The sequence below is a fragment of the Lissotriton helveticus genome, chromosome 3_1 (genome assembly GCF_964261635.1).
Source record: "Lissotriton helveticus chromosome 3_1, aLisHel1.1, whole genome shotgun sequence".
In the NCBI taxonomy this organism is placed as follows: Eukaryota; Metazoa; Chordata; class Amphibia; order Caudata; family Salamandridae; genus Lissotriton; species Lissotriton helveticus.
The window spans coordinates 1,965,822,130-1,965,838,179 of NC_136061.1; the positions used below are offsets into that span (position 1 = coordinate 1,965,822,130).

At 44.7% G+C, this 16,050-nt stretch overlaps 1 protein-coding gene across 1 annotated transcript in view; it reads right to left on the reverse strand.

Moving 5' to 3' along the window:
• The window catches only part of LOC144825232 (gonadotropin-releasing hormone II receptor-like), a 200,605-nt gene extending 185,432 nt beyond the window's left edge, over positions 1-15,173 (reverse strand). The window contains exon 1 of the mRNA XM_078684078.1: positions 14,661-15,173. Within this exon, the coding sequence (XP_078540204.1) occupies positions 14,661-15,173 (513 nt within the window). The remainder of the gene's footprint in view (positions 1-14,660) is intronic.
• Between the last annotated feature and the right edge of the window lie 877 nt (positions 15,174-16,050).

The following is a 16,050-nucleotide window of genomic DNA, read 5'->3' on the forward strand; positions in this document are numbered from 1 at the left end:
ATGTGAAGTTTACCCGCTCTTGTGACGTTGCAGTTCAGAGTCCCTGGGCGCCTCTCAGAAGCCTGGCTCTGTCCAGATAGTAGGAAGCTGCATTCATGGTGTCCCCAATTCTCGGTGCTCCTCTAATGTGATAAGTCACTCCTGGGATCTTGGGGCAGGTCTCCGAAAGCTCCGGGATGGGTAGTTGAGCTTGTTGCTCTCACTTTCCACAGGTCACAGCTCATATTATCTATTCATCTTCACATGGGTTCAGGGCAACAGCATCCTTTCTTCTTCATGGCCCCTTTCTCCTGACATGCATGTAGGGTCGCAGCAGCACATATACGTTGACGGCCATCTCTTCTCACAGCGGTCCCCACCTGACATATGGGGGCTGCAGACAGCACAAAAAATGGGATAGCCCTCTTCAGGTCATGGTGATGAATTGGGCAACAGCTCTCTGACTCTCACTGGGCAGTGCCAAGGGCGATAAACCGTATTTATGATTGCGGCCTCCACTTGGCAAGGGGGCGCTGACTTTGGCACACGGGCTGGCAGCCTGATCAGTGCATAGTCCTGAAGGACCAGAATCTTACACTCCACTTCCGGGATCCATGCAATGGGTTCCTATTGGACCTCACTCCCTCCAAGCAATCCCCATTGCTTTACTGGACCTACTGGTCTAGAGTCAGGAAGAAGCTAGTGCTACAGGCAAGGGTTCTTTGCCCTCCTGGGTGATGGCCCATCATCCAGCATATCAGACTGGCAGACTCTTAGACCCTAATCCTGGTCGCAACTGGCACAACCTTTGCTGACCTTCTCCACACTGATGTCCAGCTTTCAGTTTGACAGTTTGGAAGTCTGAAGCTCCCCTTTTTATAATCCATTTCCAGACACACTAGTGATGTAGTGTATCTGGATTTAAAGTTCTTACTCAGGGGGTTGCACAGAGCGAAAACAATTTTTTGGTGAGAGCAGTCTATCAGAGCAGGACAGTTTCCAAATTGTAGAGCCCCGAATACAGGCCAGGGGAGTGACTAGACTCACAACTGGATGTCAGTCTCAGTGATATGTGCTTCAAAAGTTTAGCCATACTCTTTATGATTCTCTTATCAGACCCATCTCCCTGCTCAGATGTTCCCATGCCCCTTGTAGCAGTGACCTCATTCCAGAATCAAAGACCTCCTATTGAAGCACACCAAAGAGTGTGGCTCTTTCTTCCTCGAATGTGGGCCCCGCCGACTCTCCGGAATGCAGGAACCACACATCTGTCTGGGGCAAACCTCCACCTCTCCCTACTCCTTCAGTAACCCCTGGGTCTCCCAAAATAGAATCCACTGTCTCTGTGTATTGTGCTTTTCACAAGCACACACATACCCCTAGGCACACATGTAATCAGGTGTCACTGTCTCCAATATACTGTGCCTCTTCTCAGACATATATCCCAGCATGCTCAAGCAACATCCCACACTATCTCCTATGTGTTGTACCTTCATGCAGGAATGCGCACATCCTAGTGAACACACACGCAGCTGCTCACGCTATTTCTCCCACACTGTATCATCTCTCAGGCACCCATAAATACCTGCATGCCCACACAACCGCTCAAGCTATTTCTCACGCACTATCCCATCTCTCCGGCACATGTACATCCTTGCACGCACATGCAAGTGATCGCACTATTTCGCCTGTTCTGTAACATCTCTAGAACACATGTGCATCCTCACACTGCACACAACTCCATGAAGGCCAAAGGTTGAGTTAAACACACAGCATCAGATGTTCACAAGAATGGGCCAGGAGTTACCACTCTAGTGGCACAGGTAAAATGGACTTGTTCACTCTACTGAACACTAAAAACATGGTATTCTGTCACCATGTCTTTTGCTACTTAACTCTAGATGAAGGCATTGGCTTTACACCTCAGGAAAGTAATGCTTTGGGCGCCTCTCTTGGTCTAAGCGGACTGCAGTTGAATAGACTGGTCTAGGTCGCAGCACGCACGCATGATCCGTGTTCGCTCGTGACCAAACATTATTATTAAGGATCAAGATATCATTGCAGCTGGGGCATTTAGCCCAGGGTTACACGTCCGTCACCATGCGAGGGACCTATCCGTCCCAACAGGGGATGAAAGAGGCATGAGGTGAAATCAAGACTAAGCAGCTGTGATATTCCACAATCCCTACATTTGACCGTGGCACCATAGGGCTTCTGATTATAATTTAGGCCCTGGCACCTATTTTATTCCAAATGAAGCACTGGTGAGAGGCGCCTTGTGGGTGAAGTGGTTTTCCGCATAACATTAGTAGATCCCTTGATGTATAATAGTTAAGGCTCCCACTTTTCCATTTTTGAAGATAAATACAAACAGAAAACAATATGTTTCCTGTCTATATTTATTTTTAAAAGTGGAAAAATACTGAAAATGGTGCTTTCGTGACAGACTCTCCATGCTCACTTTCATAAATCGCAGGCAAAACCAGAGCAGAGAGACAGCTTGGCGAGTTAAAAAGCAGGATGACATTTCCTTAAATACAGGCATATGTTAGCATATATTTGCAGTATAATGATAATATGCTCCTGTGGGTGTAGTGTTTTGTTATATGTGGCTACCTAATTTGCTAGAACGTGACAGGCATCCACGTATGAATGACCATCTAAAAGTTAAATAAATATGGAAATATACAATTTTAAGACTTCATATATTCTCAAAATAAAGATGGCCAAAAAACAAATATGGATGAATAAAGACGGAAATGTTAAAAAAAACAAAACACCCTACCACCAAAATATGAGATGTGGTATGGTGGCAGGAGAAGAGATGAGGAAAAAGAAGCTTTGATGAGGCTTCACAATAGGGGTGTTACAGAACAGCATTTGACATTTGTGGACCATTAAAATAGGTTGTGCACAAACTACTATTCAAAGTAGATTGGCTAGGTTTCTAGGAAACGCGCTCTCGTCTCCGTGAGTATCTCGCACTTAGGTGAAACGTATACTCTTGAGATGAATGGACCCCGTGATAGCGGTGCGCTCTCCCGCCCAAAGCTCGCAGTGTTCCTAGAACCTCTCGGACTGAAAATGCCTCAATTAACCTCCCCTCCTCTCCGAATTCGATTCCTTTTTCCCAGGCCTGGCCAGAGATGGAAATGATAACACAGAGGCAGGAGCCCCGGACAGACATTTCCACTCAGTCGGCCAGGAGCGAGCCGTATTCTGTCAGAAGTGGAGGGCGGGGATGCACTTGCGGCCTCTCAGCCTGGGGGCAGAGACTAGATAGAGGTAATTGCTTGCGATGATGCAGCTCCCTATAGCCTAGCAGAATAAAGTGCTCTTGAACCGTGTTGCTGAAGGAATTCAAGCAGGGCCTGAATAGGAACCGAGCGCACATCTGCTTCAGTATGGCACTGACCCCCCTCTGCCCATGGCACTTTCTTGACCGAGTCCCCGTAGATTATAAGGGAGCATCAAACCGAGCCCGTTGCACAGTATGCAGTGGGACTGCCTGTATTCTGCACCTGTTCAATACCTGCTATTTATGTGTGCTGGGATGGCAGGGCAAAAGGACAGCGTTCAATTAACTGAAGAAGTAAGTCCTGTGAATCATTGAACTAAGTTTTACATTTAAGTGGTGCCAAACAGATTCCTTGGCTACTCCATGTTAAGTTTTGGTGTAGATCACTGGGGTTGATCCATCCAAGGGACTGCCCGAGGTGCATTAGTAAAAAAAGATATAGCCATCGTGAAAGCTAAGTACTGGGCTTTTGTGGAGGAACGATATGTCACAAGCAGAATTGTGGAGTGTCTAACCACCAAGTTTTTAAGTTTTAAGCCTTTTCCAAAGTTTGAGCCGGTTTATGATCTGATTAGACCACCTGTGGTGAAAAGTCTCTACGTGACATTCCGACTAGGTTGCTTACCTTTAAGGTCATTTAGTGTATGGGCCATGCATTCAGACTCAACTACATGCCCAACTTGTGGTTATGTTCTGGAGACTGTTGAACATATAGATTTTTCTGTAATGAATATCACTTCCTCCACAGAAGTGGATTCGCCCTATTTGTTGTAACATGGGAATCAGATGCTATCGGGTTGCACTGAGGATACTAAAATCCAATACCACAACATCTATTGTTTTGCTTTAAGTAGGTTTTTGATGAGCGTCTGGTCAGGCGACAGAAGGTTATGTCCCAGGTTGCCCAAGAGGTTCCTGTATTACTTGAGTTGTAATCATGGTCAGATAAAGTGAATGTTATTGCAGAAATTTCTATTTAGGGTTGTCTGAATATTCGAGGCACTGAGCACCTTACGGATATGACAGTAAGCTACTGACATGATTGTACTCATGGGAGTTTTTAGTATGTTGTCTTGGATGTACAACTCGTACTATTTTTATTATTGATTGTTATTTATTTCTTGTGCATGGTCTGAATTAAGTGAATGACATTTAAATAATGCCAAAACAAACATGAATTTTAAAATTATGATACACACTGATTATGTGGACTTGACTTTTGGAGGTACAAGCAGCTCTGAGCTCACTGACTGGACAGAGACCAATGTATTTGATCAACTGGTTATCCCATTGAATCTGGTATTGTGTATTTAATATGCTGCTACATTTTTATATTTTTTATGTACTGTATGTATTTATTGCTATGCACTTTAAATGGTCGCATGACCGAAATAAAGTTTACAAGTAGAAGTGGGCTTAGTGTCATTCTCATGTTGTGAACCCATCTTAGAGTTAACAAAGTAGCTAATAATCATGAATTTCAGGATTTCCCCATTCACATAATATGCAAAGTTTCCAGATTTCCTGTGCACAAGCAAATGTTTTTACCACTAAGCAATTTCATTTTTACTTTAATAGAGCCAAGACAGGCCAAGCTCAAAATTCCTTACGTATTTGCACCATAATTTCACGGTAGAAAACGTATGAATAACTTTCCTCTGCAAGTTTACATTTTTCCGGGCTTTTCAGCCCACAGTGTTCTTGTGAAGAAGGAGATCGTCTAGCTCCTCGTTGCGCCTGTGGTAATACTAGATTTTTTGTTCTGATACTGGGGATATTGATTATACCGGATCCTATTAAAGGGGATCAAAGGTTGATTCCATACAGGCCCCTATGGAACGGGGAATAACATGCAAGAATTGTTCTTTCCACACAGAGTCCCCTGTGTGATTCCCAGCTTTTTTACGAAGACAAACGGCCTTACTTATAGATGAAGGGATGCAGGACATTGACGGATGTTCCATTCAATGTATTCAGTGCATTGATGTCAATGGAATGTGAAATACGACACTTGCCCCTTTTTGGTGGATGTTTTGAACGGTATGCACCTGTTACAACGCATTCGTTACTCCGCACTACCATTACAACGCGACTTTTATAGCGCATACCATTACAACGCATTGCGCTGGGGGGCGCTATAGGATAGGGAATGGTATAATTTACTATCCAACACCTTCCCTAGGGTCCACGGGGACTGGAGTTAGAATAGTAAATTATACTTACCACTATCCAGCACCCCAAAGCGCTATGCGTTGTAATGGTATGCGTTGTAATGGTCGCGTTGTAATGGTAGGTAGTTGTAACGGTATGCGGAGTAACGTCATACATCCTTTTGAACTCTAAATAAGGCTTAAAGTCCTCTAGGGTATACAGCCTTTACAACGCAACTTTTACAACGAACTACCATTACAACGCAACTTTTACAGCGCAAACCATTACAACGCATAGCGCTGGGGGGCGCTCTAGGATAGGGAATAGGTTTAATGTACTATCCAACACCTTCCCTACTATCTACGGGGACTGGAGTTGGAATAGTAAATTAAACTATTCACTATCCAGCGCCCAAAAGCATTATGCGTTGTAATGGTAAGCGTTGTAAAACTTGCGATGTAAAGGTAGGCGTTGTAAAAGTATGCGTTGTAACGTCATACATCCTCCTCTAGCTATGGCCTGGAGGATTTGTCAATCATCCAGCTCTGGTGGGTCAGTGGACTAATGCATACACTGCAGGCATCTGTGTCGACCTCATGATCGCAAGGTTGAGTCCCAATGGGTCCACTCAGCTTTTCATCCTTCTAGGGTTTGATCACATGAGTAAAATTCACTCTGGGTAGTAATAAGCATCTGTTATTACAGCACCAAGATACACAAGTTATTTTCCAAGATCACACCTGTGAATACTGGGTACAGTAAAAACTGCACCGCTTATAATCCCTTTTTGGCCGAAATCTTGAGTTTTCACACAGAACAGGAATACTGGGATACTCTTAATGAGGCTTAACTGTTTGTTGTCCGTGAAGTATATTTTCTGTACACGCATGTTTTACTATTAAGTACACATCTGATATACATTGTTGCAAACGTCATGATTTTTAACACAAATGTATGAAAGAGTCTATAGTGCCTGATTTTAAATATAGATAATCCACAAAATAGTAGTAATGTAATATGTCTAATGTATATGTCATGAATACAGGTTTCTAGCGGCTGAAGTAGCTTACATAGATATCCATATAGAAGAACTAACCAAAATCCTTTCATGTGTAATGTTTAAATCTGAATATATATGCAACTATAACTGTAATCTGATCTTGTTACTATATTTTATATCATGAAGTGACTTGTAATATTTAAATAAAAAACAGAGTGCCCCTGAGTGATTATTAATATTCCAGCAGTTTTCTTAGTTTTAGCAATATTTAGATGCCTATGTTTTTAATTGACTAACATTGTGGAACATCGTACGTTCAACAATGATGCAAAAGCTTCTGAAATGTATTCTTTAACTACAAGCATCGTAAACACTGTGAAAGAGGTAAAGGCAAAAGTAGTGGTCAGCTTTCTAGGAAGAGCATAACTGGAATTAAAACAGAAATTGCACCGGTAAATGATTTCCCCACATTGATATCATGCTCAAAATATAACAAGAAACATCCTTTTTCGTCAGAAATGTTGTGTAAATGTGCAAAAATGTATAATGTGGAAAGAAAATATGCTGTCCTGGACCAATGCATAATTGTGTTATATTTCACATTGGTATGTATAAAATCAAGAAACACTGATAGTTTCATCTATGACGTTTCAGTAAATGAAACCGATATGAGCAAAATCATAAAAGTGTTTCAAAATTGACTTTCAATGTTACCTGTACACACTAAAAACACTAACCCCCAACTAAACTAATTCCCAAAACACTAACCCTGGGCAGGTAACTCCGCTCCGCCAGCAGAGTTTGCGGAGATTTGCCTACTCCGCGCTCCGTGGCAAACGCAGAGTAGGCAAAAACTCTGCCTCCGTGGCGGAGCGGAGTTAGCCGCTCCCTTCCCACTTCCAAATCATTTGAAAATATTTACAGAAGTGACTTACCTGTCTTTCTGTCGCCTCCCCTGCCTGGTCGCTCTACTTCCTGCTCCTCCTCTCTTGCGTCGTACCTCTTCTTTTAAAAAAAACAAAACACTACTTTGTACGTCTTGTGTGTGTGCACACACAAGATTTTAGAACGTAGTATTTTTTGTTTTTTTAAAGAAGATGGACGACGCGAGAGAGGAGCAGGAAGGAGAGCGGCCAGGCAGGGGAGGCGGCAGAAAGACAGGTAAGTCACTTCTTTATATCTTTTTGGGAGTGGGGACGGAGTGAGGAGGAAGCAGAGCGGAGCTATGCGTCACTCTACAGAGTTTTTTTTAAACTCCGTGGAGCTCCGCCCAGGGTTAAAAAAAAACATGACCTCCTCATCCATCTGCCTTGTCTCAGTCCTTACTCTATGAGAGTGAATCTCAACCTGGAGACAGGTAACTTTACTACCCTCCTTTTTTTAATTCCACCATATGATGGACCTCTTACTTCTACTTCTGCCGCTCTGGTTTGTTTTCACTTTGGTGGCAGTGTGCTTCTTACCCAGCTGCCTGTTGGCATCTAATGGCTTGATGTACTACCTGCACCTTGTAGTATGTTTTGTAGTACTACAGTAGTACTACAAAACATGCTACAAAGAGCTACTCACAAACAGCATTTTGTAGTAACGTACACTTTTGAGTAAGTGTACTTCTTTTGTGTAGTCACAAATGGCACTTTTGTAGTCACCTATAATTGTGTAGTAACTTATACATTTGCACTAATTACCTACCTCCATTATTTTCTATGGAACAGTGTTGCATTATCAGTGGTTCACCATGTGCAATGCTATACCTACTACAAAAGTGTAAGTTATTATAAAATTGCATTTTACTACAAAAGTGCAGTTTGGAAATACAGAAAAGTATTAAACTTACTCAAGAGTGTAAACGTACTAAAAAATAGAAGTTACCTTTGTGAATCAGGCCTTAAGTGTTTATATTATCCTTGTTCCACTTGCTGTAAATGGCGGTTAGCAGTGTCTCTGATTGGCATAGACAGTGAGGGCCAGTTCTTGTGTACTGGATATATTGTGGACTGAGAGCGGCCCTGGTTTAGCGGGCATATGCTCTATCAAGCTCTGCACTGATCTCGCTGGAAGGATGTAGCCTGAGCAGCCACATATCACCTAGGTGCCAACAACTGTTCTGATAACATGAGTCTGATGGCTGCCAGGGTGAGAAGTGCCTCCCCTGTGACTCTGTGAAGTAGGATTCATTCTATGAAGGGGTGCTTCGTGTGGCAATCATCCCACTTTCAAGCCATGCAATACACATTAATTAGAATGCACTCTCATAAACCCTCATCTCAGTGCTAAGCCTTGAAGAGAGCTCCAATGCAGCATCTTATGTACTGATCTCCTGGAAAACTAAATTGATCAATGTCAGACCAAAACAAACCACCCAAAAGCCAGGGTTGTACTGACTGTGAACTCAGTCTGCGATTGGCTGACTGTGCTGCTTTAAAGGCTTATGGGTGCTCCACCCCTGCTGGTTACATTCCTCCTCACTATCATTTCTAAAATTAAAAAAGTGTTTCTAAAGCTCCAAGTATCAGGGCACCTTCTATTCTACGGTGTGTCTGCATTTACTATATAAAGAAATGTGGGCCTCCCACAGGTAATGCTCACAGTGTGTAGTGCCAGCCACCCCAGGCAACTCAGTCCACCACTGACTCAAACTGATAACGGATCTGAACAAGCAATGGCAAAGGAAGCAAATAGTTCTCGCTTATGGAAGAGCTATTGACTCTGTCAATGTCAATGTCTTTTCGCTGCATTGCTTATCAGCACTGCTGCTGTTCAGCATGGCTGAAAGAAGAGAGAACAAGCATTTGCAATGCAACAGGTCTCGCATTTTAGAAACTTTGACCTATTGCTATTGTAAATGACAATGCCTTTTATTATTGCAGGTTTTTAAAACACATAACTAAAAGGCATTGACATTTACAATGCCATCAGCTAAAATCTCGCAATTGCATTGCAAATGCTTGTTTTCCTCCCTCCCAATCCAATGCTTCTTGCCCTGTCCGAGGCTCCTTCTCGTGTTGAGATCAGGGCGGCACCGTGATGTAGCATTTTGGATCGAAACAGAGGCTTGTTAACGTCTTCGTGATAACAACAAGCTGGTTTCGGTTTTTTTTTTGCAGTGTTGTATAGCATGTACTCGACCCGAAGGTATTGGAGCGCTTTACATGAGCACCAGTTACATTACACAAGGACACATTAATTTTTGGTATGCACGGGGAGATTAAGTGATTTGCTCAGATTCACAGGATATTGAGCTGACGCAGAGACGTGAACCCGGTTCCCCAGTTCCAAAGTCAGCAGCTCTGGTAGTTATGCCACATCCTTTCCTTTAAGGGTTTGTCTCCAGGGTGGCACCCTTGTGCCCCTGACTGGATTGGTAGACCACCACAACAGGGGGCATGCCACCGTGGCAGAGCCACCAACCCAGGCAATGATGCAGTGCCTCAACATCATGGGTAACGGGCGAAGGATCGTCAACTGTTTGGCCAAGTCTATTTCAGAACACACTAGGGTCTCGCCCACCTCTGGGGCAGATGGGAAGTGGAGCCTGGGCAAGTTTTACTGACAAAGAGTGGGACAGAGATGGCTTATCCCGCCACACACTCTTGGAATGCAAGGTTTAAATGTATCCAATTTCTTGTATTACACAGGGCGTGATTATGTCCTGGCAAATTAACGAAATTCTTTCCTGGGGCGAGTGCCTGCTACCGCATGCATCACTGATGTGGATCTGTGCCACGTGTGGTTGTGCCCCTTACCTTCCATTACTGGTCTGTACTGGTTGCACAGCTTGTGCACAGATAGATGACCGTCCTCCCTAGATGAGGTGGTACTCACGAATGAGAACAAGCATTGGCATAGCCAGTAGGTCTCGCTTTTGGGACCTTTTAAGTATTTAATTATGCAGCACAATATCTTTGGTGCAACAACATTAACTGTGGCAGGGTAAAAACCCTACAAGGCCCCAAAGGCGAGACCTATCAGCTATGCCAATGCTTTTCTTTTTTAAGGACCAGCAGTGCTATCAGGCTCCGGCTGACATTTAGAGGTAGAGAGAGAGAGGTGTGTAGAGAGAGAGAACGAGATGTGTAGAGAGAGGCGTGTAGAGAGAGGAGGGTAAAGAGAGGTGTGTAGAGAGAGGTGGGTAGAGAAAGGGGTAAACAGATAGGGGTAGTGAGAGGGGTGTAGAGAGAGGGGTGTAGAGAGAGGGGTGTAGAGAGAGGGGTGTAGAGAAAGGGGTGTAGAGAGAGAGGTGTACAGAGGTAGAGAGGTAGAGATTTAGAGAGAGAGGTAGAGAAAGAGAGGTAGAGAGAGAGGTAGCGAGAGAGGTAAAGAGAGGTAGAGAGAGGTAGAGAGAGAGGTAGAGAGAGAGGTAGAGAGAGGTAGAGCGAGGTAGAGAGGTAAATGAAGAGAGGTAGAGAGAGGTAGAGAGAGAGAGAGATTGAGAGGTAAAGAGGTAGTGAGAGGTGGAGAGAGAGGTAGAGAGAGAGAGAGGTACAGAGAGATAGTGAGAGGTAGAGAGAGAGGTAGAGAATTAGAGTGAGGTAGAGAGAGAGAGAGAGAGGTAGAGAGAGCAGTAGAGAGAGGTTGAGAGAGGTAGATAAAGAGGTAGAGAGAGAGGTATAGAGAGAGGTAGAGAGGTAGAGCAAGAGAGGTAGAGGTGTAGAGAGGTAGAGGTATAGAGGTAGAGAGAAGTAGATGGGGAGAGAGAGGTAGAGAGAGATAGAGAGATAGAGAGAGAGAATTAGAGGGGTAGAGGTAGAGAGAGAGGTAAAGAGGTAGAGTGAGGTAGAGCGAGAGAGGGAGAGAGAGAGAGGGAGAGAGAGAGGGAGAGAGAGAGTTAGAGAGAGAGAGGTAGAGAGAGGTAGAGAGAGGGATTGTGCATTTGTCAGAACACTAATGGCACATCAGGCAGTACGTCGTAGCTTTTTAAGCTATTCTCATAGTGTGTTCTGGGACTTGTACTTTCACTTTTAAAACTGGAACTAGTTCCTCAAAAAACAACATGAAAAGCGAGTGCTGGCTAAAGGTGCCAGTGCCACGCGTACCATGCGTGGGTACTCATTGCAGATATGTTGTTTAACTTCAGTCCTTCGCTTGCAGTTATAAATAGAGAGAATCTGAACTGGCAGTGCCAGAATGTAACAATAAACTGGTCTGGATATACCACTCACACATGACCTGCGCAGATTAAAAGTCAAGGTTTTGCACTTGCCAAAAAGTTCCTTCCAGCGCTTGCAAGCTGTGCTTTTTTAATCTCAACCACTAGTCAGCTATTGGTAGAGTTGCCGTATTTCTCCCCACCCACTTATAGGCAGTAAAGACTGCTTTCCTATAGACCCTACGGGCACTGCGTCGCTCTAGCAAGTGAGCAAGACATTGAGAAACAGGAAGTACCCCTGCTCGTCACGTGACACATCCTTTTAGAGAGCCCGGAGTGCCCTGTGCCTTCCCTCGAGGCAAGGTTGTGCTTCCTGGGAGAACATTCAGCTCCTGTCCTTGGGAGGAAGGACAGGCCAGGGAGGGGGAGCCAGACTTATGGGCGGGAAGAGATCGGCCACGGTAAGACTGAAGAGGAGGCAGGTAAAAAAAGAGAGAACAGCAACAGGGAGACCGCGAAAGAAAGGAGGTGGAGATGGGTGGGGTGTGTGTGAGGGGGTAGCCAGCGCACAGCTGTGAGGAATGATGGAACGATGGGCAAAATTGAGGAGGGGGTTGAGGGAGCTTGATGTGGGGGGTGGGGATGCGTATGGGGAGATTATGGGAAAGATAGATGGGACCTAAGCGGAACAAGCTGTCTCCATGGAGCCCACCGGGGGAGGGTAAGTGAAACGTCACTCAAGACAATTGGAGCGCATCGAAAAGCAGGAAGGTGACTGCTGAAGGGAGACGTATATGGGCACAGAGGGGCGGAGCGAGGCGCGCACACTTGGGAGAGTGAGAGGAAAGCCAGATGGCACCTCTGCCCCTGCCTGTGAGTGTAACCGCATGCTCTATGCCACCCAAAAAGCTGTGGTCAGCTTTTAAAAGCTGACATCACTAAATGTCCCACCAGAGCGGCGCATGCACTGGCTCAGGCGAGACCTAAAAAGCGATATGACGCAGCTAGTGCTGGCTGTGCCATAACACTTTTTGTCTTGCAGCAAACAGCACAACACGGGAGGGGGTGAAACGGACAGAGCAATACAAAGCAGGAGGGGGCTGGACGGGACAGGGTAAGCAAAAATACATGGGAGGGGAAGGGGCGAAGAAGGCAAAGACAAAGTAGCAATAGCGACAGTGTGGGAGCTAGCTTATATATCAAAGCGGTGTGATAGGACTTTAAGCAAATAGAGAACTTCAGGGACGGAAAAGGGTGGAAGATTGAGAAGATACAGGAGAGATTGGGGGAAGAAGAAGTAGGGATAGGGAATGACGAAAGGACAGAGGACGGGTGGAGAGAAGATAACAAATTTGCTATGACGCAGCCAGCAGTGTCCATGCCATAGCTCTTTTTTTATGGTGGGTCGGGACCCAACACAATAATAGGAGGGTAGGGCAATACAGAAAAAGGGTGGGAGAGAAGAATCAAACATGACAACAATAGGGAGCAGCTTGATAGGGGAGAAATACAGACAGGAGAGAGACAACTATAAAAGATGCAATCTGTATAGTGCGTCAACAAAAAAAAGAAATAGCTCTCAAAAACTTGAGCAGTGGAAGGGCACAAGTACTTAGGCCATGTTTTAGGGTAGGGCCACACACAAGAAAAGGAAGTTGCGAATGCAGCTCTGGCCAGCAGAATAGAAGCAATTGAGAGTGCCCATGAAGCCAACCAATGGTAAGTAATGGGCGGCCTACAATCCCATTGATGGTAAACAAAGGGGGATATTTACAAGCCCCTATCACCACCACAGCATCACTTTGAGTGATGTTGTGATGGGGATAGGGGCTTCGCCTTATTTACAAGGCAGCGCTAAGCCATTTAACGTGGCTTAACATTGCCTTGTAAATAAAGCCCCCTTTCACACTGCACTTAGTATGAAAGTGGAGCGGAAAGGATGTTGTGGTGGACGTTCCACCGCAACACCCATTGATTTAGACGCTGCCCCCTATTTACAAAGGTGGCATAAATAGGAGGCAGCGCCAAAATTAAAACCAGGGAAAACCTGGTGAAAAGAGGATAAATGCTTTATTTCTCCTCGTTTTTGCTGTTTCTACGTGTGTTGCATTGTGCAGTACACATAGAATCCGCAATTGCCATTGATTGTTTATGTGCAGGAAGGGATCCCTTCTTGCACATAACCAATCAAAAAATAAAATGACATTTTGCAACTTCTATGTGTGCTGCATTAAGCAGCACACTTAAAAGTTACAAAACGCCTTTTAAAGATGGTGTATGTGCAGGAAGGGATACTTTCTTCCCCTCAACGCAGACACCCCTGCACTAATGTGCAAGGGTGCCTGTGTTGGCGCTAGGCTGCTAAATATTGCCCCAGCGCAGGGGGAAACACAGGGCTGCGCCATATTATTGGCAGCTGTGCACAGTGTAAGCCAAGGAGGCGAACGCAGCGCTCCGCCACTTTGCTGTAAATATGCCCCAAAATGTCTTGGAGAGAGAGCGCATATGCTATCTAGACGAGACCGAACAAGGGACTGAGCACCATCGGCATGTAAATCCTAGCCATCCAATTACCAAACAGCATGTAACTTTTGAAATGTCCACTTTTACTCACAATGCCTTCTGAGGTAAATGCCCGATTTTCATGTGGAAAATTGCTCATCACTACTCAACGATAATCAGCAAGTCAACCAAGCCTACTAACAGAACTCTGCAAAAGTTTCTGCATCGATGGTAGAATACTATAAGCAACAGCAACATAGCCTGGTGCTTTCCGGAACCCACCTCAACTGTAACCTCAAGTTCAGAAAGAAGACAAAAACCCTATAATCAGTGCAGGATGTCTATTAATTATATAAGCAGTAAGTGTACAATTCCTCCTTTTCTAAGCACCTGGTAGAACGTATTCTGTTACCTGTACTCTCTCCCCGTAATCACGTGCATGCACTCTTCTATTCTGTAAAAAGCCTATAAGCAGCATGTGGCATGTGTATTAAGCAATTTAGAAAGTATATACTAAATATTATTATGCAAACACATCTACATTTGCTGGCTTCATATTCTATAGAGCAATATGGTTACACGACTATACAAGCGCAGGTGCCCTAAGATTGCGCTCCTCCTCCCACTTGCAGACCTTGTACCTGGGGCGATGCAAGGAAGATGCTCAGGCCCCAGGCCACGCATAGCATGATCCTGTTGCGCCGGCTGGCACTTGTGAAACTGAATGGGTACAAGATGGCGGAGTGTCGATCCAAGCTGATGACGACCAGGACCAGGGCTGCGGCGTACATCGCGAAGAGCTTGAAGAAGTTGAGCAGCTTGCAGAGCAGATCCCCGGCGTACCACTGCAGCGTGACATTCCAGATGGCATCCAGCGGCATCACCAGGGTAGTGACCAGCAAGTCTGCCACGGTCAGGCTCAGGATCAGTACCCGGATATGCGACTTGCGGCGCTTCCTCAGGATGCTGCAGAGCACCGCAGTATTACAGGAGGCTGCGGCTAGGAAGAAGCAGCAGGTGATGGCCACACGGATTCTGGCAGCAGAGGTGAAGGTGGGCTCCAACCAGGGCTCTGGCGAGCTGGTGAACGATGGAACACTGCCCAGCTGGGGAGTGAGGTTTGTGTGGTTGGTGGCATATGGCACATCACTCATGGCCTACAAAACAAAGACGAATACCATTTTTAGGAGACAGAAGATAAAATGTACATTGGCAAATAAAGGCTAACACGTGGCCATGTCTACGATGTGATATTTGTATCTGTGTATTCATATATCATATAAACTCACAGGTATCCCAGACCACCTACACCATGTACAAATGCATTAATATTGAAATCCTATTCTTGCCACTCTTTCAAGTACATTTTGTTGTTTTTGAGGATATAAATCACCCGATAACCAAAGCTCCTAGGAAGTGGAAATACCTCTTTATGCTTCCTTATTTAACAGCCACACATTGGCAACTGCTCTCAGCTTTGCTATGAATTCCAGGTGTACATAATCAAACACTGTACTCGGTTTTCAAATGACTCCATGCTTTACCTTTTTCCTTCCTGTGCCTTTGGCTATAGCTCATTCACTGCCAACATTGTAGGTAAAAGCTCTGCAATAATGTACTTTTTCGGAACTGACTTGTCGAGTGTGGTATGGCTTTTGGTAGAAAATATGTTACATACAACCCAGGCCTAATTGTATGCCAACATGAATAGGCTAACACATTAAAGTATCTGTGTGACAGACTTCATCCCTAGAAAAGAAGCTAACGGAATGACACTGCTAACAAATGTGTGCTTGATTGCCATATTTTATTCTGAACTTCATTTCTGACATTATTCAAGCTAACAGACCTTATAAGGAAAGCTTTCCGTACTCTGGTTTACATGTTGTAATAACAGCTACAAGGTCATCTGCCCTTGTGTGGATCCTACTTGGAAGGAACGGGTCCCTAGCATTGCTTGCTTGCTGTACAATTCTGCAAAACAGGCATTCTTAATGTACTGTAGTAGCAACAGTAGGGTTGAGCAGGAAT